This window comes from Ranitomeya imitator, chromosome 8 (genome assembly GCF_032444005.1).
Source record: "Ranitomeya imitator isolate aRanImi1 chromosome 8, aRanImi1.pri, whole genome shotgun sequence".
Taxonomy (NCBI): domain Eukaryota; kingdom Metazoa; phylum Chordata; class Amphibia; order Anura; family Dendrobatidae; genus Ranitomeya; species Ranitomeya imitator.
Window position 1 is genome coordinate 117,778,846 of NC_091289.1, and position 26,501 is coordinate 117,805,346.

At 45.0% G+C, this 26,501-nt stretch overlaps 1 protein-coding gene across 2 annotated transcripts in view; it reads left to right on the top strand.

Moving 5' to 3' along the window:
• CFH (complement factor H) overlaps positions 1-26,501 on the top strand; it is a 906,401-nt gene that overhangs the window by 663,382 nt on the left and 216,518 nt on the right. For both annotated transcript variants that reach the window (XM_069737284.1, XM_069737285.1), the window contains exon 18: positions 13,280-13,462. In XM_069737284.1, coding sequence (XP_069593385.1) covers positions 13,280-13,462 — 183 coding nt within the window. The remainder of the gene's footprint in view (positions 1-13,279; positions 13,463-26,501) is intronic.

A 26,501-nucleotide genomic window follows, 5' to 3' on the forward strand; every position in this document is an offset into this window, starting at 1 on the left:
TATTTAAGTGTAAAATAATGAATCAAAATAAAAAATATTGATATACTTACCCTCGGACGGGCCCTGGTTCTTACCGGCAGCCTTCCTTCCTAAGAATGAGCGCCTGAAGGACCTTCGATGACGTCGCGGCTTGTGATTGGTCGCGTGAGCGGTCCCATGGGCGTCACGCGACCAATCACAAGCCGCGACGTCATCGAAGGTCCTTCAGGCACTGATTCTTAGGAAGGAAGGCTGCGGGTTAGAACCAGGGCGCGTCCGAGGGTGAGTATATACCTATTAGGAATATACTCACCCTCGGACGCGCCCTCGGACGCTTCCTTCCTAAGAATTAGCGCCAGAAGGACCTTTGATGATGTCGCGGCTTGTGATTGGTTGCGTGACGCCCATGGGACCGCTCACGCGACCAATCACAAGCCGCGACGTCATCGAAGGCCCTTCAGGCGCTCATTCTTAGGAAGGAAGGCTGCCGGTGAGAACCAGGGCGCGTCCGAGGGTGAGTATATCAATTTTTTTTTTTTAATTCTTTATTTTACACTTAAATATGAATTCCGATACCGATTCCCGATATCTTAAACATATCGGGAATCGGTATCGGAATTCCGATTCCAGATCAGAAGATCTCCGACCTCATGGCCGTCCCCACACAGGGGTCGGGTCGGCTTTCATGAAACCCGACTTTGCCAAAAGTCGGTGACTTCTGAATCTGGCCGACCCGTTTCGCTCAACCCTAGTGACGAGTTTATATGTGTATAGCTGTTGGTCTAATATTGTACTATCACAGATGGTTTATTATTTTGTTGCGAGGAACAAGGCTTCTAAATTTATTAATGCATCCAGACACATGAACAATGCTAAACGTTTTCGGTCCACACCGGACCTTCGTCAGAGCGTATTTTTTGGCAGTGACTGGAGGAGCGGGACCCAAAAAAACACTAGAAGGGCGCCAAGGCTAGGAGCAAAGCCTAGAGGGAGAAGCAGCGCTACGGGTCCGGGGCAGAGAAGAGCACTGTGCCCAGCAGCAGAGAGCGCTGGGCACAGTGCTCTTCTCTGCCCCGGACCCATAGCGCTGCTTCTCCCTCTAGGCTTTGCTCCTAGCCTTGGCGCCCTTCTCGTGTTTTTTTGGGTCCCGCTCCTCCAGCCACTGCCAAAAAATACGCTCTGACGAAGGTCCGGTGTGGACCGAAAACGTTTAGCATTGTTCATGTGTCTGGATGCATTAATAAATTTAGAAGCCTTGTTCCTCGCATTCTGAGTGCCAAGTTTATTCATCTATATTCTACGGGGTGGACACCCTACTTGAGCACCACCATTCCTCATACCTATTGAGTGCCGTGTTTTCTAACATTATTATTTTGTTGGTCATGCTGAATTTTTCATTGTATTAGCTGCTAAATGTGACCTTGTCACAGATTGTCTATTATGACTCTGCTGATTATGCCAAACATTTGTCACTGAGAGGTTATAGCTGTTGGTCTAAATGCTATCATAGACCACCTATTACTATGTTGATGTCGCTGAACTTTCTATTATGTGACAATGTCACAGGTTATTCTACTATGACTTTGCTGGAGGTTAACAAATGAAATGCCCTACTAATATGATTTCTAGTGTCAGTTTACATATAACGATCACTTGTTGATGTTTACAAGGCACTAAGCACTTTAATCTATCTAAGTGTACTAGAACATGTTTTTTCTTTGACATAACATGAGTGAATATCTACTTTTGTCTTGTTATATCTTTGGTATTTGGAGTAAGTAACTTCATTACAATATAAAGTCTGTACTCTGTGTGGCTTCATCTATATTATTACAGCCACTGATATCAAGTTTCCCCTTTAAATCATATTATAGGGGCATCCAGGTTTACCTAAGGGATAAAAGGGTAAGCCGTAGATGAGCGGGGGTACCATTCTCGTTGTATCTAGGGTGCCCACCCCTGCTGTTAGGTTAGGTAGTCTTGAGATTATAGGGGCAGATACATAAACAGTGTTAAGGCTAGCGGAACACACCAAATTATAATAAGAAAGGTACAAGGTGCGTTTGCAGCCCGGGGTCCACCGTGCAGAGATAACTCCTGCTGCTCGGTAATGGTGGGCAATATATGACGATATAATGTGTTCACACATGGGTTAGCTTCACCCGGTATGAAAAAGTAGACGAACCCTGTTGCTTCACAGAGCCGCCGAACCGCAAAATGAACACTAGGATAAGGTCACAGAACTCAACCCCAAGGACTGAGAGAAGAGTCCCTCTAGACCACTAGTGCTCGGCGCCGCAACTATGGTGACAGGGAGAAACTAATTTTACATTTACTGCACGAAAGTGCGTACAGCGTCACTCTGGCAGACGCCACTAACCACCCTGACTAGGGCCAGGAAAGCGCACTAGTTGCGCACGGCGCCGTACTGGTGGTTGATTTGACGCTGTAAAGTTGTGCTTTTGTGCAGGATAGCACTGTCAGGCACTAGATAGCTCAATCACACAAGTGCAGTCAACAACACTAGGAATGGGTATGATTAGGAGCTTTCACCAGATACAGGCATACATCCACACATACACAATTACAGATTTATACTATCTCATGGCCGGGAGGCCATGCCAACCTTTTATATCTGTAGCTCTCCGGGACCTTCCTAGTGATCCAATAGGAGCCGCCACAGGACCTGAGCATGTGACCCCGACCACCAATGAGAGGTCAACCCTCCCATTCTGTAGAAAGTTAGTAACTAAACAAATTTGATTTTAGTGTGGATGAGGCCTGTATAACCTAGAAGATATGCTTCAAACAATTTCAAACTGTGATCTAACTTGCTGTATCATGTTCATAAAAACAATTTTTTATGTGCAACAGCTCTGCACACACAAAAATTTCACTGCCACGAAATTGCAACGTGTGGTATGGCAGGCTATATCACATTTAGCAACAGAATTTTTTTTTTTAATGTGCATGAGCTCTGCAGATATTTTCATTTCGCCGCCGCAAAATTACAACTTGGGATATGGCAGGCTGTATCAACATATTTTTTTTTGAATATGCAAGCCTGCATATTAATGAGCTGTGCAGAAAGTTCAATTTCACCCTCACTAAATGACAAGGTGATACATAGTTTTCTGAGTTACGTTAGCAACTGCCAAAAAAAGATGTTTTACAGTACAACAGCTGAAAACACATAACAATTTCTCCCCCACAAAATAACATCGTGGGATATGGTGGGCTGTATCAGGTTTAGAAACAGAAAAATATTTTTTTTTTATGTGCAGTGCAGACAGTTTAATTTCACTGCCACAAAAACGTGGTATATGGCGGGCTGCATCACGTTTAGCAACAGTTTTTTTTTTGCTTTAATCTGCATGAGCTATGCAGACAGTGGAATTTCTCCACCACTAAATAACAAAGTGAGATATGGTGTGCTGAATCACGGTAGCAACTGCCAAAAAAAATATGCTTTCATAGCCAACAGCTCTAATCACTGAACAATGTCACCACACCACTTAAGGTACCGTCACATTTAGCGACGCTGCAGCGATCTAGACAACAATGCCGATTGCTGCAGCGTCGCTGTTTGGTCGCTGGAGAGCTGTCACACAGACAGCTCTCCAGCGACCAACGATCCCGAAGTCCCCGGGTAACCAGGGTAAACATCGGGTTACTAAGTGCAGGGCCACGCTTAGTAACCTGATGTTTACCCTGGTTAGCATTGTAGAAGTAAAAAAAACACTGTATACTTAGATTCCTGTCGCGCCCCCGCTGTCAGCTTCCCTGCACTGTGTAAGCGCTGGCCGGAAAGCAGAGCGGTGACGTCACCGCTGTGCTCTACTTTATGGCCGGCCAGCGCTGACACTGGGGGACGCAGGGAAGCTGACGCTGAGGAACGTAACAGGAATGTAAGTATGTAGTGTTTTTTTTTTTACTTTTACAATGGTAACCAGGGTAAACATTGGGTTACTAAGCGCGGCCCTGCGCTTAGTAACCCGATGTTTACTGTTGTGAATTCTGTGGCAGAGTTCACTCCTGTGGTCACAAGTGGTACTTCGGCTGATTCTCTCTGGGAGCTCCCGTTTGTGGAGGAAAGTGGTACTGCGGCTTCTGAGTTTCCTCCCTCAGGTGGTCTGGTGAGGTCGTTAGGTGCTTCTCTACTTAACTCCACCTAATGCTTTGATCCATGCTTCCTGTCAATGTTCCAGTGTTGGACTTGTTTTTCCCTGGATCATTCCTGTGGCCTGCTGCTCTGCATAGCTAAGTTCTTCTTTGCTATTTGTTTGCTATTTTTTCTGTCCAGCTTGTCTATTTGTTTTGCTGGAAGCTCTGGGACGCAAAGGGTGTACCTCCGTGCCGTTAGTTCGGTACGGAGGGTCTTTTTGCCCCGTTTGCGTGGTTTTCTTTAGGGTTTTGTGTAGACCGCAAAGTTATCTTTCCTATCCTCGCTCTGTTAAGAAAGTCGGGCCTCACTTTGCTGAATCTATTTCATCCCTACGTTTGTCTTTTCATCTTAACTCACAGTCATTATATGTGGGGGGCTGCCTTTTCCTTTGGGGTATTTCTCTGAGGCAAGGTAGGCTTATTTTTCTATCTTCAGGCTAGTTAGTTTCTCAGGCTGTGCCGAGTTGCATAGGCAGAGTTAGGCACAATCCACGGCTGCCTCTAGTGTTGTTTGGAGAGGATTAGGGATTGCAGTCTGCAGAGTTCCCACGTCTCAGAGCTTGTTCTCTTATTTTGGGTTATTGTCAGATCACTGTATGTGCTCTGACCGCTATGTCCATTGTGATACTGAATTGCCTATCATAACAGTACAGGAAGCCCCAAGTGCTAATGATTCTCAATAGAGGGAAAAAAGAAGTTCTGAGACCATTTTTTTTTCCTTTGCACTGTGTTTTGCCTTTTTTTTCCCCCTAGACATTTGGGTGGTTCAGGACACAGGTGTAACAATGGACATTAAAGGTCTGTCTTCATGTGTAGATCAGCTCACGGCAAGAGTTCAAGATATTCAAGATTTTGTGGTTCAGAATTCTTTGTTACAACCGAGAATTGCTATTCCAGATTTGTTTTTTGGAGATAGAACTAAATTTCTGAGTTTCAAAAATAATTGCAAACTGTTTCTGGCTTTGAAACCTCGCTCCTCTGGTGACCCAGTTCAACAGGTTGGGATCGTCATTTCTTTTTTGCGTGGCGACCCTCAGGACTGGGCATTTTCTCTTGCGTCAGGAGATCCTAAATTAAGTAATATCGATGCGTTTTTCCTGGCGCTTGGATTGCTGTACGATGAGCCTAATTCAGTAGATCAGGCAGAAAAAAATTTGCTGGCTCTGTCAGGCTCAGGATGAGATAGAGGTATATTGCCAGAAATTTAGAAAATGGTCCGTGCTCACTCAATGGAATGAATCTGCGCTTGCAGCTATATTCAGAAAGGGTCTCTCTGAAGCCCTTAAGGATGTCATGGTGGGATTTCCTATGCTCGCTGGTTTGAATGAGTCTATGTCTTTGGCCATTCAGATCGGTCGACGCTTGCGTGAGCGTAAATCTGTGCACCATTTGGCGGTATTACCTGAGATTAAATCTGAGCCTATGCAGTGCGATAGGACTATGACCAGAGTTGAACGGCAAGAACACAGACGTCTGAATGGGCTGTGTTTCTACTGTGGTGATTCCACTCATGCTATCTCTGATTGTCCTAAGCGCACTAAGCGGTTCGCTAGGTCTGCCACCATTGGTACTGTACAGTCTAAATTTCTTCTGTCCGTTACCTTGATCTGCTCTTTGTCATCGTATTCTGTCATGGCGTTTGTGGATTCAGGCGCTGCCCTGAATTTGATGGACTTGGAATATGCTAAGCGTTGTGGGTTTTTCTTGGAGCCCTTGCAGTGTCCTATTCCATTGAGAGGAATTGATGCTACGCCTTTGGCCAAGAATAAGCCTCAATACTGGACCCAGCTGACCATGTGCATGGCTCCTGCACATCAGGAGGTTATTCGCTTTCTGGTGTTGCATAATCTGCATGATGTGGTCGTGTTGGGGTTGCCATGGCTACAAGCCCATAATCCAGTATTGGATTGGAATTCCATGTCGGTGTCCAGCTGGGGTTGTCAGGGGGTACATGGTGATGTTCCATTTCTGTCAATTTCGTCATCCACCCCTTCTGAGGTTCCAGAGTTCTTGTATGATTACCGGGATGTATTTGATGAGCCCAAGTCCGATGCCCTACCGCCGCATAGGGATTGTGATTGTGCTATCAATTTGATTCCTGGTAGTAAATTCCCAAAAGGTCGACTGTTTAATTTATCCGTGCCTGAGCACACCGCTATGCGCAGTTATGTGAAGGAATCCCTGGAGAAGGGGCATATTCGCCCGTCATCATCGCCATTAGGAGCAGGGTTCTTTTTTGTAGCCAAGAAGGATGGTTCGCTGAGACCTTGTATAGATTACCGCCTTCTTAATAAGATCACTGTTAAATTTCAGTACCCCTTGCCATTGTTATCTGATTTGTTTGCTCGGATTAAGGGGGCTAGTTGGTTCACTAAGATAGATCTTCGTGGTGCGTATAATCTGGTGAGAATCAGGCGAGTCGATGAATGGAAAACTGCATTTAATACGCCCGAGGGTCATTTTGAGTATCTAGTGATGCCGTTCGGACTTGCCAATGCTCCATCAGTGTTTCAGTCCTTTATGCATGACATCTTCCGAGAGTACCTGGATAAATTCCTGATTGTGTACTTGGATGACATTTTGATCTTCTCGGATGATTGGGAGTCTCATGTGAAGCAGGTCAGAACGGTTTTTCATGTCCTGCGTGCTAATTCTTTGTTTGTGACGGGATCAAAGTGTCTCTTTGGTGTGCAGAAGGTTTCATTTTTGGGGTTCATCTTTTCCCCTTCTACTATCGAGATGGATCCGGTTAAGGTCCAAGCCATCCATGATTGGACTCAGCCGACATCTCTGAAAAGTCTGCAAAAGTTCCTGGGCTTTGCTAATTTTTATCGTCGCTTCATCTGCAATTTTTCTAGTATTGCCAAACCATTGACCGATTTGACCAAGAAGGGTGCTGATTTGGTCAATTGGTCTTCTGCTGCTGTGGAAGCTTTTCAAGAGTTGAAGCGTCGTTTTTCTTCTGCCCCTGTGTTGTGTCAACCAGATGTTTATCTTCCGTTCCAGGTCGAGGTTGATGCTTCTGAGATTGGAGCAGGGGCTGTTTTGTCGCAGAGAGGTTCTGGTTGCTCAGTGATGAAACCATGCGCTTTTTTTTCCAGGAAGTTTTCGCCTGCTGAGCGAAATTATGATGTGGGCAACCGAGAGTTGCTGGCCATGAAGTGGGCATTCGAGGAGTGGCGTCATTGGCTTGAAGGAGCTAAGCATCGCGTGGTGGTATTGACTGATCATAAGAACTTGACTTATCTCGAGTCTGCTAAGCGTTTGAATCCTAGACAGGCTCGTTGGTCGCTGTTTTTTGCCCGTTTTGACTTTGTGATTTCGTACCTTCCGGGCTCTAAAAATGTGAAGGCGGATGCTCTGTCTAGGAGTTTTGTGCCCGACTCTCCGGGTTTATCTGAGCCGGCGGGTATCCTCAAGGAAGAAGTAATTGTGTCTGCCATCTCCCCTGATTTGCGGCGGGTGCTGCAAAAATTTCAGGTTAATAAACCTGATCGTTGCCCAGCGGAGAAACTGTTTGTCCCTGATAGGTGGACGAGTAAAGTTATCTCTGAGGTTCATTGTTCGGTGTTGGCTGGTCATCCTGGAATCTTTGGTACCAGAGAGTTAGTGGCTAGATCCTTTTGGTGGCCATCTCTGTCGCGGGATGTGCGTACTTTTGTGCAGTCCTGTGGGATTTGTGCTCGGGCTAAGCCCTGCTGTTCTCGTGTCAGTGGGTTGCTTTTGCCCTTGCCGGTCCCGAAGAGGCCTTGGACACATATCTCTATGGATTTTATTTCAGATCTTCCCGTTTCTCAAAAGATGTCAGTCATTTGGGTGGTCTGTGATCACTTTTCTAAGATGGTCCATCTGGTACCCTTGTCTAAATTGCCTTCCTCCTCTGATTTGGTGCCATTGTTCTTCCAGCATGTGGTTCGTTTGCATGGCATTCCAGAGAATATTGTTTCTGACAGAGGTTCCCAGTTTGTTTCGAGGTTTTGGCGAGCCTTTTGTGGTAGGATGGGCATTGACTTGTCTTTTTCCTCGGCTTTCCATCCTCAGACTAATGGCCAGACCGAACGAACCAATCAGACCTTGGAAACTTATCTGAGATGCTTTGTTTCTGCCAATCAGGATGACTGGGTGTCCTTTTTGCCTTTGGCTGAGTTTGCCCTTAATAATCGGGCCAGCTCGGCTACCTTGGTTTCGCCATTTTTCTGCAATTCTGGGTTCCATCCTCGTTTCTCTTCGGGACAGGTTGAGTCTTCGGACTGTCCTGGTGTGGATACTGTGGTGGACAGGTTGCAGCAGATTTGGACTCATGTAGTGGACAATTTGACCTTGTCCCAGGAGAAGGCTCAACGTTTCGCTAATCGCAGACGCCGTGTGGGTCTCCGACTTCGTGTTGGAGATCTGGTTTGGTTATCTTCTCGTCATATTCCTATGAAGGTTTCCTCTCCTAAGTTTAAACCTCGTTTCATTGGTCCGTATAGGATTTCTGAGGTTCTTAATCCTGTGTCTTTTCGTCTGACCCTCCCAGATTCTTTTTCCATACATAACGTATTCCATAGGTCATTGTTGCGGAGATACGTGGCACCTATGGTTCCATCTGTTGACCCTCCTGCCCCGGTTTTGGTGGAGGGGGAATTGGAGTATATTGTGGAGAAGATTTTGGATTCTTGTGTTTCAAGACGGAAACTCCAGTATCTGGTTAAATGGAAGGGTTATGCTCAGGAAGATAATTCCTGAGTTTTTGCCTCTGATGTCCATGCTCCCGATCTTGTTCGTGCCTTTCATGTGGCTCATCCTGGTCGGCCAGGGGGCTCTGGTGAAGGTTCGGTGACCCCTCCTCAAGGGGGGGTTACTGTTGTGAATTCTGTGGCAAAGTTCACTCCTGTGGTCACAAGTGGTACTTCGGCTGATTCTCTCTGGGAGCTTCCGTTTGTGGAGGAAAGTGGTACTGCGGCTTCTGAGTTTCCTCCCTCAGGTGATCTGGTGAGGTCGTTAGGTGCTTCTCTACTTAACTCCACCTAATGCTTTGATCCATGCTTCCTGTCAATGTTCCAGTGTTGGACTTGTTTTTCCCTGGATCATTCCTGTGGCCTGCTGCTCTGCATAGCTAAGTTCTTCTTTGCTATTTGTTTGCTATTTTTTCTGTCTAGCTTGTCTATTTGTTTTGCTGGAAGCTCTGGGACGCAAAGGGTGTACCTCCGTGCCATTAGTTCGGTACGGAGGGTCTTTTTTGCCCCTTTGCGTGGGTTTCTTTAGGGTTTTGTGTAGACCGCAAAGTTATCTTTCCTATCCTCGATCTGTTAAGAAAGTCGGGCCTCACTTTGCTGAATCTATTTCATCCCTACGTTTGTCTTTTCATCTTAACTCACAGTCATTATATGTGGGGGGCTGCCTTTTCCTTTGGGGTATTTCTCTGAGGCAAGGTAGGCTTATTTTTCTATCTTCAGGCTTGTTAGTTTCTCAGGCTGTGCTGAGTTGCATAGGCAGAGTTAGGCGCAATCCACGGCTGCCTCTAGTGTTGTTTGGAGAGGATTAGGGATTGCGGTCTGCAGAGTTCCCACGTCTCAGAGCTCATTCTATTATTTTGGGTTATTGTCAGATCACTGTATGTGCTCTGACCGCTATGTCCATTGTGATACTGAATTGCCTATCATAACAGTTTACCCTGGTTACCAGTGAAGACATCGCTGAATCGGCGTCACAGACGCCGATTCAGCGATGTCAGCGGGTGGTCCAGCGACTAAATAAAGTCCTGGACTTTCCCCAGCGACCAACGATCTCCCAGCAGGGGCCTGATTGTTGGTCGCTGTCATAACGATTTAGTTAACGATATCATTGCTACGTCACAAAAAGCAACAATATCGTTAACGATATCGTTATGTGTGACGGTACCTTAAATGACAAAGTGACATATGCCTTGCTGTATCACATTTCACAAGTGAAAAAAAATATTTAGAAAGGTTTTCTAGTGCATGGAGCACAATAGAAGTAGTGCACAACACACTTGTATGAAATGTGCCCTACTAATTATGTCTGTGGACCTCAGTAATGGAAAAAAAATCTGCTGGAAGGTCGATTTGTTTTGCTATAGTGTTAAAATGGCGCTAAAACAAGATGTTTGCTTTTTATATGGGGAGCAACATGTGATTTCAGAAGCCGTTGTGTCAGGACATTGTGGATGTTTCCTGTACCTCAATTGGTAGCCACAATGTGCACACATAGTTAGAAGAAAAAAAAATTACAGTTTACAAGCATGCCACAACTCTGAGCTCTCCCCACCCCCTACCCTCATCAAATACATGACCCAACCTCATCATACACCACCATTATCGTAGCCACAGTGCTAAAAATACTTTAGTGGCAACACAAATATTTCCCTGCACTTTTTACCACATTTTTCCGATTTCATAAAATTGTGCTCATATTTCTGATCACAAATCCAAATGTGCCATATTTGTGCTGAATTTATGTGTGCCGATTGGTTTTCAAACACATTCACATACATACAATAACCCAATAAATATTATTAGCTGCCACCACCAATCGTATTTAAAGGCTGCCTGGATGCCTCATAGGTAGCATATGGCTTTGAGGCGCAGTTTACAGAACATAAGGAGCAGAATTATTAAATTTCATATTTAATCCAAAACGGGGCAGTGTTTATAAAATATATACAAAAGATTTTACAAAGGGGACAAAACAATACAGCGTTTAAATTTACAGAAAATAAAAAGGATTAACAAAATAACTTACTATGCCCCTCACAGAGTTGAGTCAGCTTAGCCAAACGAGAGCACTTCACTTGGAGACTTTCAGGGAATGTGATTCATGCATACACAACGTCTATCTCTCTACAGGAACACAGATCATAATTCAGCTTGATTTTTTATCAGCATCAGAGTTACACCACCCATCCCCTCCCGTGATAACCTCACCTTGGCTGGATTGTTGTTGTGGATTGTTCTCAGCCCTTCAAGAGTTTATGAAATTCTCAATGTATGTGATAACCTCTCTCTAGATCAGGGGTCCCCAACTCCAGGCCTCGAGGGCCGCCAACAGTGCAGGTTTTCAGGATTTCTTTAGTATTGCATCGGTGGTAATGTGATCATCTGCACAGGTGATAATTCCAACCCCTGTGCAATACTAAGGAAATCCTGAAAACCTGCAGGGTTGGCAGCCCTCGAGGCCTGGAGTTGGGGACCACTGCTCTAGATGATCTCAGAAGTTCGAGACCAATGCCATATATTTTATCAGGATTTTACCTTTCTCCAGAGATAAAACATGATATGACTGTTGTCACTTATATGGCCACTATGGATGTGAGACTTATAGGCAGGTGTTACATTTATGAAAAAACATGCATATTCTTCATCGATTAACCATGAAGTCACAAAGATATGTCCGATCGCTATCAGATTTATACAAACCCCTATATTCAAAATATTTTTTCCAGTACCCATGTGTCTGGCAAGGATGATTGGATTAAAGGAATATGCACCTGTAAAGAACAATAGCTATCTCTAAAGGATGCGAGATATTCATAAAACCTAAAAAGTCTTTTCGGGTATGTGCACACGTTCAGGTTTTTTCGCGTTTGTTTCACGTTTTTTCGTGATAAAAACGTGATAAAACTGCATTAGAAACTGCAGACATATGCATCCTATCATTTAGAATGCATTCTGCAATTTTTGTGCACATGATGCGTTTTTTTCCGCGAAAAAAAAAAACGCATCGCGGTAAAATAGCAGCATGTTCATTAATTTTGCGTTTTTTTTGCGTTTTTCCCGCTATTCTATGCATTTGCAAAAAAACGCAAGAAAAAATGCATCAAAAACACATCAAAAACACGCAAAAAACACATCAAAAACACGCAAAAAAACGAAATGTCAGGTTTTTGTCAAGAAAATTTCTGCCAGAAATCCTGACGTGTGCACATAGCCGAAGTCTTAACAATTTTTCCAATCTGTAACTCTTTGTCCGTGCACAGTAGACATCCTTGCTAGTCTGGCCAGGATCTCTTAAGGTACCTTCACACATAACGATATCATTAACGATATCGTTGCAACGTCACGCTTTTTGTGACATAGCAACGATCCCGCTAACGATCTCGTTATGTGTGACAGCGACCAACGATCAGGCCCCTGCTGGGAGATCATTGGTCGTTGGGGAATGATCAGGACCTTTTTTTGGTCGCTGATCACCCGCTGTCATCGCTGGATCGGCATGTGTGACGCCGATCCAGCGATATGTTCGCTTGTAACCAGGGTAAATATCGGGTTACTAAGCGCAGGGCCACGCTCAGTAACCCAATATTTACCCTGGTTACCATTGTAAAAGTAAAAAAAAAAAAACAGTACATACTTACATTCCGATGTCTGTCACGTCCCCCGCCGTCAGCTTCCCTGCACTGACTGTCAGCGCCGGCCGTAAAGCGGTGACGTCACCGCTGTGCTCTGCTTTACGGCCGGCGCTGACACAGTCAGTGCGGGAAGCTGACGGCGGGGGACGTGACAGACATCGGAATGTATGTACTGTTTTTTTTTTTACTTTTATAATGGTAACCAGAGTAAATATCGGGTTACTAAGTGCGGCCCTGCACTTAGTTACCCGATGTTTACCCTGGTTACCCGGGGACTTCGGCATCGTTGAAGACAGTTTCAACGATGCCAAAGTCGTTCCCCTGATCGTTGGTCGCTGGAGAGAGCTGTCGGTGTGACAGCTCCCCAGCGACCACACAACGACTTACCAACGATCACTGCCAGGTCGTATCGCTGGTCGTGACCGTTGGTAAGTCGTTTAGTGTAACGGTACGTTTACTTCATAAGGCGCTGCATGCATTTTAATTAGGATGGTTAACTTATTTGTCTATTGTACAAGCCTATCTCAAGAAGACTCAAGCTGTCAGCTCAGATTGCGAGCTATTGTCCTACTGCACAACAGAGAGGAAGAGGGGGGTGAAGGCCCAGAGCTTTCAATATTCTCTATGACAGTGTGTGTGTGTGTGTGTGCGTGTGTGTGTGTGTGTGTAACTTTGGAAAAAAATCTGAAAGTCAAACTTCACTTTGCAAGATAGTAATTGAAACAGCCAGATTTTGCGAAAGTATATGCCTACTTACTTAATCATTTATATTTATTTTTATTCTAGTGACAGCCTGCAATCAACCACCTACTGTTCAGAATGCTTGGATTAATGCACAAATTAAAAATATGTATGCATCTGGTGACAAAGTTACATATTCATGTAATAAGGATTATTCCCTGGAACAATCTTTGACAGGTGAAGCAAAATGTGAGAATACAGTTTGGATTAATCTACCAGTGTGCAGAAGTAAGTGCTGTTCCAAATAACAAAGATTATTTTTACTGCTTGACTATGGTTAATGTATCCCCCTTTATTTACAGGTCCTTCTCAAAAAATTAGCATATAGTGTTAAATTTCATTATTTACCATAATGTAATGATTACAATTAAACTTTCATATATTATAGATTCATTATCCACCAACTGAAATTTGTCAGGTCTTTTATTGTTTTAATACTGATGATTTTGGCATACAACTCCTGATAACCCAAAAAACCTGTCTCAATAAATTAGCATATTTCACCCATCCAATCAAATAAAAGTGTTTTTTAATAACAAACAAAAAAACCATCAAATAACAATGTTCAGTTATGCACTCAATACTTGGTCGGGAATCCTTTTGCAGAAATGACTGCTTCAATGCGGCGTGGCATGGAGGCAATCAGCCTGTGACACTGCTGAGATGTTATGGAGGCCCAGGATGCTTCAATAGCGGCCTTAAGCTCATCCAGAGTGTTGGGTCTTGCGTCTCTCAACTTTCTCTTCACAATATCCCACAGATTCTCTATGGGGTTCAGGTCAGGAGAGTTGGCAGGCCAATTGAGCACAGTAATACCATGGTCAGTAAACCATTTACCAGTGGTTTTGGCACTGTGAGCAGGTGCCAGGTCGTGCTGAAAAATGAAATCTTCATCTCCATAAAGCATTTCAGCCGATGGAAGCATGAAGTGCTCCAAAATCTCCTGATAGCTAGCTGCATTGACCCTGCCCTTGATGAAACACAGTGGACAAACACCAGCAGCTGACATGGCACCCCACACCATCACTGACTGTGGGTACTTGACACTGGACTTCAGGCATTTTGGCATTTCCTTCTCCCCAGTCTTCCTCCAGACTCTGGCACCTTGATTTCCGAATGACATGCAAAATTTGCTTTCATCAGAAAAAAGTACTTGGGACCACTTAGCAACAGTCCAGTGCTGCTTCTCTGTAGCCCAGGTCAGGCGCCTCTGCCGCTGTTTATGGTTCAAAAGTGGCTTTACCTGGGGAATGCGGCACCTGTAGCCCATTTCCTGCACACGCCTGTGCACGGTGGCTCTGGATGTTTCCACACCAGACTCAGTCCACTGCTTCCTCAGGTTCCCCAAGGTCTGGAATCGGTCCTTCTCCACAATCTTCCTCAGGGTCCGGTCTCCTCTTCTCGTTGTACAGCATTTTCTGCCACATTGTTTCCTTCCAACAGACTTACCATTGAGGTGCCTTGATACAGCACTCTGGGAACAGCCTATTTGTTGAGAAATTTCTTTCTGGGTCTTACCCTCTTGCTTGAGGGTGTCAATGATGGCCTTCTTGACATCTGTCAGGTCGCTAGTCTTACCCATGATGGGGGTGTTGAGTAATGAACCAGGCAGGGAGTTTATAAAAGCCTCAGGTATCTTTTGCATGTGTTTAGAGTTAATTAGTTGATTCAGAAGATTAGGGTAATAGGTCGTTTAGAGAACCTTTTCTTGATATGCTAATTTATTGAGACAGGTTTTTTGGGTTATCAGGAGTTGTATGCCAAAATCATCAGTATTAAAACAATAAAAGACCTGACAAATTTCAGTTGGTGGATAATGAATCTATAATATATGAAAGTTTAATTGTAATCATTACATTATGGTAAATAATGAAATTTAACACTATATGCTAATTTTTTGAGAAGGACCTGTATTTATTAAACATTGAAATAGAGCTCTGGCATAAATTAAGAGACCACCACATCAAACCCTGTCATGGGCAGCCCAATCTCCAGACCTGAACCCCATTGAAAACCTCTGGAATGTAATCAAGAGGATGATGGATAGTCACAAGCCATCAAACAAAGAAGAACTGCTTACATTTTTGCGCCAGAAGCAGTGTGAAAGACTGGTGGAAAGCATGCCAAGACGCATGAAAGCTGTGATTAAAAATCATGGTTATTCCACTTGAACATGTTTTCTTTGCAGTATTTAAGGTCTGAAAGCACTGTTTTTTTATTTTGACCATTTCTCCTTTTCAGAAAAAAATATAACATGTATTGCTTGGAAATTCAAACATGTTGTCAGAAGTTTATAGAATAAATGAACAATTTACATTTTACTCAAAAATATACCTGTAAAGAGAAAAATCAGAAAAACTGATTTGCAGTGGTCTCCTAATTTTTGCCTGAGCTGTATATTAATTTTATTATTAGCTGTTTGCAAAGAACATATATTTACAGTGGGGAAAAAGTATTTAGTCAGCCACCAATTGTGCAAGTTCTCCCACTTAAAAAATGAGAGAGGCCTGTAGTTGACATCATAGGTAGACCACAACGATGAGAGTCAAAATTGAGAACACAAATCCAGAAAATCACCTTGTCTGATTTGGCAAGATTTATTTTTTAAATTATAGTGGAAAATATGTATTTGGTCATTAACAAAAGTTCATCTCAATACTTTGTAATATATCCTTTTTTGGCAATGACAGAGGTCAAACGTATTCTGTAAGTCTTCACAAGGTTGGCACACACTGTCACACTGTTGTTGGTATGTTGGCCCATTCCTCCATGCAGATCTCCTCTAGAGCAGTGATGTTTTGGGCCTGTCACTGGGCAACACGAACTTTTACCTCCCTTCAAAGGTTTTCTATGGGGTTGAGATCTGAAGACTGGCTAGGCCACTCCAGGACCTTCATATGCTTCTTACGAAGCTACTCCTTTGTTGTCCTGGTGGTGTACTTGGGATCATTACACTGGGGAACACAATTTTTTAGGAGTTAAGTCAGACAACTGTTCTTAATTAATTTTTGGATGCTGAATCCAGAAATTATCTCAGTTTTTCTCTATCATGTCAAGTTTTTGAACTATAGCATTTTTGTCTTCTCAAAACTATGTAAACTACTGTACCTAAAAAGTGTTTTGTTTTTTTTAAATAGTACAAATATGAACAAAAAATGAAATATATAAGAAATAGGCATGACAAAGTTGTGACTACTCTTACAAGTTGCCATGTAGCTCTATATGAGTCGAATTGTAATCAGATAACAAGTCAACAGGTAAGTTGTGTAGGAAAAACTTGACGTGCTAGAAAAAAACTGACTACATTTTTGGATTCAGCATGCCAATATTAGTATAAATCAGCTCAAAAACCTAACTCAACAGACATTTTTTTCAAATTGTTCCCCTGTGTATCATGCTGAAAGACCCATCCATGTTTCATCTTCAATGCCCTTGCTGATGGAAGGAGGTGTTTGCACTCAAAATCTCACGATACATGGCCCCATTCATTCTTTCACGTACAGGGATCAGTCATCCTAGTCCCTTTGCAGAGAAACAGCCCCAAAGCATGATGTTGCCACCTCTACGCTTCACAGTAGATATGGTATTCTTTGGATGCAACTCAGCATTCTGTCTCCTCCAAACATGACGAGTTTTGCTTCTACCAAACAGTTCTACTTTGGTTTCATCAGACCATATGACATTTTCCCAATGCTCTTTTGGATAATTCAAATGCTCTCCAGCAAACTTCAGAGGCCCGGACTTATACTGGCATTAGCAGGGGGAGACATCTGGCACTGCAGGATCTGAGTCAATGGCAGTGTAGTGTATTACTGATGGTAGCCTATGTTATGGTGGTCCCAGCTCTATGCAGGTTATTCACTAGGTCCCCTTGTGTGGTTCTGGGATTTCTGCTCACTCTTCTTGTGATCATTTTGACCCCACAGGGTGAGATCTTGCGTGAAGCCCCAGATCGAGGAAGATTATCAGTGGTATTGTGTGTCTTCCATTTTCTTATTATTGCTCTCACAGTTGATTTAATCACACCAAGCTGCTTGCCTATTGTAGATTCAGTCTTCCCAGCCAGGTGCAGGGCTACAATTTTGTTTCTGGTGTCCTCTGACAGCTCTTTGGTCTTCACCATAGTGAAGTTTGGAGTGTGACTGTTTGAGGTTGTGAACAGGTGTCTTTTAAACTGATAACAAGTTCAATCAGGTGCCATTACTACTGGTAATGAGTGGAGGACAGAGGATCCTCTTAAAGAAGAAGTTACAGGTCTGTGATAGCCAGAAATCTTGCATGTTTTTAGGAGACCAAATACTCATTTTCCACCATAATTTGCAAAATTAATTTTGCCAAATCAGACAAGGTGATTTTCTGGACTTGTTTTCTCATTTTGACTCTCATAGGTGTGGTCTACCTATGATGTCAATTACAGGCTTCTCTCAGCTTTTTAAGTTGAAGAACTTGCACAATTGGTGGCTGACTAAATACTTTTTCCCCCACTCTACTTGTTATTACCTTAGGGCTGCAGCCACGTGGTCAACAGTACCCCTAAGACTGCTCTTTTTGCAGCCTCCTTTACCATAGCGACTCCCTTAGATTTTAAAATTCACATCTACTGTATGTATGGTAGTCTCTTTTTATGTGTATGGAAACATTTTAGGGGCCACATTTTTCCAAGAGGCAAGGTCCCATAGATGAGCTACCCAAAAAAATACTAAGTGCCACCGTCACATCTCAAAACCACTGATCCCTTTTTGCAACCTTATAATATGAACGGCTGACCACAAAACTCAAAGCTCCCTTGTATCTGTTGGATATCTGGTTATCTTATACAGTTAAGTTGCAAAGAGGAAAGAACTTGCCTAGGTAGAGAGAAATGACCCAGCATTCATGTTATGATTGTGGTATGGATTGTCAATCCTTATAGCTTTGCACCAGTGGTGTACAACCAAAAGGGGCAGACCACCCGATGCTTTCTCCTCCATCATTCTTTCTCTGCATCTGATGTCTCAAAGCAATGGGTGCCATGACGTCACTACTAGGGTTGAGCGAAACGGATCGGTCATTTTCATAAGTCGCCGACTTTTGGCAAAGTCGGGTTTCATGAAACCCGATCCGATCCCAGCGTGGGCTCGGCCATGCGGTACGCGACTTTCGCTCCAAAGTCGCGTTTCTTATGACGCGTTCAGCGCCAATTCTCAGCCAATGAAGGAGGACGCAGAGTGTGGGCAGCGTGATGACATAGTTCTCGGTCCCCACCATCTTAGAGAAGGGCATGGCAGTGATTGGCTTGCTTTTTGTGGCGTCACAGGGGCTATAAAGGGGCGTGCACGCCAACCGCCATCTTACTGCTGCTGATCTGAGCATAGGGAGAGGTTGCTGCCGCTTCGTCAGAAGCAGGGATAGCGTTAGGCAGGGAATATAAACCCCCAAACCGCTTGTGCTGTAGCGATTTCCACTGTCCAACACCACCTTTTCCTTGCAGGGACAGTGGAGGCTAGATTTCTGTGCATCAGCTCTGTAGTTTATTAGGCAGCCTTATAAGGCTCCCTGATAGCTGCATTGCTGTTTGTACACCGCTGTGCAAACCAACTGCTTTTTTCAAAGCACAAATCCTGTTGTGCCTTCCTTTCTGCACAGCTATCTTGTTTGTTTGTCCACACTTTTGTGCGCAGCAGTCCTTTTTATTGCTGCCTGCCATACTTTTCTGAGATTACTGTAGGGAGATAGTAATTGTAGTACAGTCCCTTTTTTTTATATCTTCAAGCCTCTTTCTGCCCCTGAAACTGTGTAGTGTGAAACAGTGGGCCTGTATTTTTCTGCACTGTCCCACACCTAAAAAGGGAGATTTATATTGCCAATCAGTGCATCTGTGCCAGTCCAGTCTGTGGTATCTGTCAGTCATTTTCTGCCACAGAAACAATACTGTAAAACAGTGGGCCAGATTTATTCACTAGTCTTCCATATAAAAACAAAAAGGGGAGATTAATATTGGCAAATCTGTGCATCTCTGCCAGTCCAGTCTGTCATTTTCTGCCACAGAAAATATACTGTAATACAGTGGGCCAGATTTATTCACTAATCTTCCATATAAAAAAAAGAAGGGGAGATTTTTAATTCCAGTGTGAGCATCTGTGCCAGTCCTGTTAGTGGCATATCTGTCAGCCACTGTCTGCCACTGAAACTGTGTACTGTAATACAGTGGGCCTGATTTTCCCTGCAGTCTCACACACCTATAAAGGGAGATTTAAATTCACAACAATTTTGCGTCCACCTTGTAACTGGTTTTACAGTACCAAATACCGTTTGTTAGTTTGGTTACATATTTCCAAGAATGAGGAAGTCTGGTGGAAGAGGTCATGGCCGTGGGCGGTCATTGCCAGCTGGTAATGATGGTAGTGGTGGTGGAGCATCAGGCGGTCGTGGGAAAAGCAATATAGCACCTAAGTCCCGAGTTGTTCAGCCACCGTCATCGTCTGGCTACACAAGGCCTCGAACGCTCCCTTTTCTAGGAGTAGGAAAACCGCTTTTAAAGCCAGAGCAGCAGGAACAAGTTTTGGCTTTCCTTGCTGACTCTGCCTGTAGCTCTTTTGCCTCCTCTTCGGAAAGTGAAAAATGTAAAAGCAGTGCGTCGTCAGTGGATGTTCCCGGTCATGGACAAGTCGCTTCCTTGCGTTCTTCACCCAGAACAACAGAGAAGGATGCATCAGGTGACACAACGGGTTACTCCATGGTGCTCTTTACACATACCGTTCTTGGGTTAGAAAGGGAAATTGTTAACAGGCCTTGCCCATTACAAGATGAATCGGACATGGAGTGCACAGATGGCACAGCCACAGCCAGATTATTATGCTGTTCCTTTGACTCAGATCACAACATTGCCCTCGCAGTGTACTGATCCAGAATCTGACCCAGATGAGACTATGGAGCCCCGTCACGAACACTATAGCACCGGCTTACATGGTGACACAGAGGAAGGTGCACAGGACATAGAAGAGGTGGTCATAGATGACCCAGTTGTTGACCCCCGATTGGCAGCCATTGGGGGAACAGGTAGCAGCTGGCAGTAGCTCTGAAGTGGAGGAGGAGCCGCAGCAGGCATCAACATCGCAACAGGTTCCATCTGGCAGGCCCGTATCTGGCCAAAAACGTGTGGCAAAACCAGTTGTAGGACAGCGTGGCCATCCGGTTAAAGTAGCTCAGTGTGCAATGCCTGGAAAGGTATCCGATAGTAGGAAGAGTGCAGTCTGGAATTTTTTTAACCAACATCCAAATGATCAGTGCAAAGTCATCTGTAAGAAATGCTCAAGGACCTTCAGCAGAGGTCAGAATGTTAAAAATCTAAATACAAGTTGCATGCGTAGACATTTAACCACCATGCACTTGCAAGCCTGCACTAACTACGAAACGTCCCTTAACGTTGTTGCACCCTCTCACAATGAAGCTAGTCAGCAATGCTACATCCCTTCCCTCACTGTAAGCCCCCCGTTTGCCACACCACCTGCAGCAAATGTGGAGGTTTCGTCGCAAGGCCAAAGCAGTCAGGGAATCATCAGGTTCTTGGTAGGAAACACTTTATGTAGGCCAACAGCAAGAATACAATCACCAACCCTCTCTCAGTCTGCCATGTCCACCATCACCCCCGCTAGTTCCACCATATGCAGCACTCCAGTCCAGCTCAACCTACAAGAGACTCTCCTTAGGAAAAGGAAGTACTCATCCTCTCATCCGCGTACACAGGGTTTGAACGCCCACATTGCTAGACTAATCTCGTTAGAGATGATGCCCTACCGGTTAGTTGAAAGCGAAGCTTTCAAAGCCCTGATGGACTATGCTGTACCACGCTACGAGCTACCCAGTCGACACTTCTTTTCGAGAAAAGCCATCCCAGCCCTACACCAGCATGTAAAAGACCGAATCGTCCATGCACTCAGGCAATCTGTGAGTACAAAGGTGCACCTGACAACAGATGCATGGACCAGTAGACATGGCCAGGGACGTTACGTGTCCATCACGGCACACTGGGTTAATGTGGTGGATGCAGGGTCCACCGGGGACTGTAATATTGGGACAGTTCTGCCTAGTCCACGGTCTAGGAAACAGTTGGCTCTAGGCGTTCGCCCTCCCCCTCCAGCAGAAGCGAGAGCTCGTCCACAGACCGCAGTTGCACGACCTCTCCATCCGCAGCTGCCACTGTTGCACACGAGGTGTCCCATTATGGAACAGCTAGTGGCAAGCGTCAGCAGGCTGTATTGGCAATGAAGTGTTTTGGCGACAACAGACACACCACGGAAATTCTGTCCGAGTTCTTGCAGCAAGAAACTCAGTCATGGCTGGGCAGTGTAAACCTTGAGGAAGGCAAGATAGTGAGTGATAACGGAAGGAAATTTATTTCTGCCATAGCCCTTTCACAACTGAAACACATTCCTTGCCTGGCTCACACCTTAAACCTGGTGGTGCAGTGCTTCCTGAAAAGTTATCCAGGGTTACCCGACCTGCTCCTGAAGGTGCGCAGACTTTGCTCGCACATCCGCCGTTCGCCCATACACTCCAGCCGTATGCAGAACCATCAGCGATCTTTGAACCTTCCCCAGCATCGCCTAATCATCGATGTTGCAACAAGGTGGAACTCCACACTGCACATGCTTCAGAGACTGTGCGAACAGAGGTGTGCTGTTATGTATTTGTGGGAGGATACACATACATGGGCAGGCAGTTGGATGGCAGACATGGAGTTGTCAGGTGTGGAGTGGTCGAAGCTACAAGACCTCTGTCAAGTCCTTCAGTGTTTTGAGTTATGCACACGGCTGGTTAGTGCAGACAACGCGATAATAAGCATGAGCATCCCCCTAATGCGTCTGCTGATGCAAAGTTTGACGCACATAAAGCAGCAGGTGTCTGCAGCCGAGGGCGAGGGAAGCCATGATGACAGTCAGCCATTGTCTGGTCGGGGAAGTCTACTGGACGAGGTGGCGGGCGAAGAGGAGGAGGACGAGGAGGATGATGGGGATGAGTATTTTTTGGATGAGGAAGCTTCTCAGGGGGCAATAGAAACTGGTGGCATTGCAAAGCCAGGTTCAGGGTTTTTGAGGGAGGCAAGTGACGTTGATTTGCTCAAAAGCGCTCCTCAACCCAACACAAGCAGTGAATTGACAACTGGAACATTGGCCCACATGGCGGATTATGCCTTGCGTATCCTAAAAAGGGACCCCCGCATTATAAAAATGATGACCGATGACGATTACTGGTTGGCCTGCCTCCTGGATCCACGCTATAAGGGGAAACTGCAAAACATCATGCCACATGAGAACCTTGAACAAATATTGGCAACCAAACAAGCAACTCTTTTTGACCGTTTGATTGAGGCATTCCCAGCACACAGTGCCGGTGATGGTTCTCACACGAGCTGCAGGGGGCAACAGGGCAGAGGTGTTAGAGGTGCACAAATCAGAAGTGGCGTTGGACAGAGGGGTTTTCTGACCAGGTTGTGGAGTGATTTCGCAATGACCGCAGACAGGACAGGTACTGCAGCATCAATTCAAAGTGACAGGAGACAACATTTGTCCAGTATGGTTACTAACCATTTTTCCTCCCCTATCGATGTTCTCCCTCACCCGTCATTCCCATTTGATTACTGAGTGGGCATCCAAAATAGACACCTGGCCTGAATTGTCCGAATATACATTGCAGGAGCTCGCTTGCCCAGCAGCTAGTGTGCTATCAGAAAGAGTATTCAGTGCTGCTGGTTCAATACTGACCGAAAAAAGGACTCGTCTGGCTACCCAAAATGTTGATGATCTAACCTTCATTAAAATGAACCACTCATGGATTTCTAATTATTTTGCCCCACCTTTCCCGACTGACACCTAGCTTTCCTTTAAAAAGGTCTTGCTTTTGGACTCGTCTTACTGAGTGTTCCAATTTCTCCATTTGCAGCTGCTGTATGTCCAGCATATGACATGTTTACACCTCCCTAAATGGGCTGACTCCCCCCACGTGGCCGTGGTCTCGCCACTTGGCGAAAGCACCCGTGAGAGTGCCGTTTGTCTGAAGAGGTGTGTGTGCCCACTTTTGGTCGACGGCACTGGCACCAGGTCCCTCATAGTACAATGAAGTGTCTCTGGCGGTGGTGGCGCGCACCCAACGTCAGACACACCATTGTAACATGAGGGGCCTTGGGCCAGTACCGCTGGGCACGAGAGAGTGCCCCCCACCCCCCAGCTCAAACTGTGCTCTACCACTTGCAAAATTATCTGTCACTGCTCCAGCGCTGTTTAGTCTATGCGGTGAAATCCTTCAATGCCTGGCACTGACAATACCAATTTGTTGACATATATGATGCTACTTAAAATATTCAGTGACCCTGTCCTACATTTACACCAGTAAATACTTTGCGCCAAATAACTATGTCTGAAAGTCAGCAAAGGAGCCCACCCCTGTACCGAAGTATGCCACCCTTTTTTTTGTTTTGTTTTTTTGCGAGACATTAACATCTATGTATTCTTTTGGAGTACTAACTGTGTCAGACACTCCTTCCAATTGTCCAATTGTCCTCTGCTGACCACACCAATGCTGCCTGTGTACCCCTGCAAGATAATTGAAACTGCATTGAGCCTACTTTTTTTATGTTAGGCCTACTAAGTCTGTCTGCGGTCCCTCCTTCCAATAGTCCTCCGCTGACCACACCAATGCTGCCTGTGTACCCCTGGAACCTAATTAAAAGTACATAGAGCCTACTTTTTCATTTTAGGTCTAGTAAGTCTGTCTGCGGTCCCTCCTTCCAATTGTCCTCCGCTGATCACACCAATGCTGCCTGTGTACCCCTGGAACCTAATTAAAAGTGCATAGAGCCTACTTTTTTTATTTTAGGCCTAGTAAGTCTGTCTGCGGTCCCTCCTTCCAATTGTCCTCCGCTGACCACACCAATGCTGCCTGTGTACTCCTGGAACCTAATTAAAAGTGCATAGAGCCTACTTTTTTTTATTTTAGGCCTACTAAGTCTTTCTGCGGTCCCTCCTTCCAATAGTCCTCCGCTGACCACACCAAGGCTGCCTGTGTACCCCTGGAACCTATTTAAAAGTGCATAGAGCCTACTTTTTTATTTTAGGCCTACTAAGTCTGTCTGTGTTCCCTCCTTCCAATTGTCCTCCGCTGACCACACCAATGCTGCCTGTGTACCCTTGGAACCTAATTAAAAGTGCATAGAGCCTACTTTTTTTTATTTTAGGCCTACTAAGTCTTTCTGCGGTCCCTCCTTCCAATAGTCCTCCGCTGACCACACCAATGCTGCCTGTCTACCCCTGGAACCTATTTAAAAGTGCATAGAGCCTACTTTTTTATTTTAGGCCTACTAAGTCTGTCTGCAGTCCCTCCTTCCAATAGTCCTCCACTGACCACACCAATGCTGACTGTGTACCCATGTAACCTTTTTTAAACCTGCTTCGAGCCAACTTTGTGGTGTAAGGCCTACTAGCAGTGTCTGTCTGTGCCACTCAATACAGCTGTCCTCTTAAAAAAAATTTTTTCAGCCTATTGGAATTTTAAAACTCTAGTGGGGCTACTAGTTTGGTTGGGGCCTACTAATAGTGTCTGCCGCTCCAAGGTGTTCTCCTGGTTGCATTTCCTGAGCTTCTATCTTCATGCTCCTGTTAAATAGTTGTTAAATGGAACAAATGCAGTGGGGCTACTAGTTTGGTTGGGGCCTACTAACGGTGTCTGCTGCTCCTTGCTGTTCTCCTGGTTTCCTGTCCTGAACTTCGATCTTCAGGCTTTCATTAAGTAGTTTTTAGATTACACTGCATTTGGCCTACTAGTTGGGTTGGGGCCTACTAAGGGTGTCTGCCGCTCCTTGCTGTTCTCCTCCACTGAACAAAGCAGTGCCGCCTGTTTACTACTGTTACCAATTTTGAACTGCATTTAGCCTACTTACTGATTTGGGCCTACTCACTGTGTCAGCCTCTCATTACATTTGTCCTCCACTGAACAAAGCAATGCCGCCTGGTTAGTCCTGTTACCAATTTTGAAATGCATTTAGCCCACTTTATTATTTGGGCCTATATCTGTGTTTCCACCTCATCCTGCCCATTGCCCAGCCAGTGCTAGTTGACCCTGCTAGTACATTGACCCAGACCGCTACATTCCCCTTGCACGCTACACAGCCAGAATCTGACCCTGCTGAAAGTCAGGTTCCCCTTCCCGCATACTATACCACCTTACATGGGGACAAAGAGGAAGGTGCAGATGAAAGTGCAGGTTCCTTCGTCAGGTGGGGGGGAATACTCGTTGGCAACGTCACTGGCACAGGGCCCCTCATAGTACGCAAAAGTGTCGCTGCCGGTGGGAGGTGCCCCCGCCGTGCAAACACACCGCCATACTTTGAGGGGCCCTGTGCCAGTGCCAATGCGAATGAGTGGCCCCCCCTGCTTGCTCAGGATCACAGCATTTGCAAAGTTGAAATACTTACCTCTCCCTGCTCCACTGCTGTGACGTGGTCCACGTTTCCTGGGCCCACTAAATACTTGACCCAGCCCTACCCCCCACAACTTTAGCCAAATGACCCCGAATGTCCAATGCCTAACTATTATTATAGGGTAAATTAAGATTGACAAGCTTCAGTACCAAGAATGGATGTTTTTGCCATTAAAATGGGCACTGTAGGTGTTTTCCTGGCCTCCACTCACTGCCGACTATGCTTCCCCATTGACTTGCATTGGTTTTCGTGTTTCGGTCGATCCCCGACTTTTCGCGATAATCGGCCGATTTCACTCGACTCGACTTTTGAGATAGTCGGTTTCGCGAAACCCGACTCGACCCTAAAAAACTAAACGTCGCTCAACCCTTGTCACTACAACACACCTACTTTGCCGAGCAATGTGAAGCGGCAAAATATCCACTGAGGAGATGGGAGCAAAAGGGGTACAGGGAGAGGTAAGTATTTTATTTTTTTATTTTTGTAATCAATGAGAACATTATGGATTCCTTTATAATATGAAGGTCTATGTGTGGCCATTACATTTTATTAAGGGCTATCTGAACTATTACATTATATGGAAGGCAATGTGGGACCAATTATACTATACCCATTTTCTTATATAGAGGGCTATGTGGAGCTTATTACATTATATGGAGGGTTATATGGGGTCCATTATTTTATACTGGCTACTGAACCCGTTCTACGCCCGGGTAGTGAGCATTTATATTGGTATATGGTCTCCATCTTGATATATGCTGCTTCCACTCTGTGCCCTAATCTTGTCATGTGCTGCTACCATCTTGTGCCCCC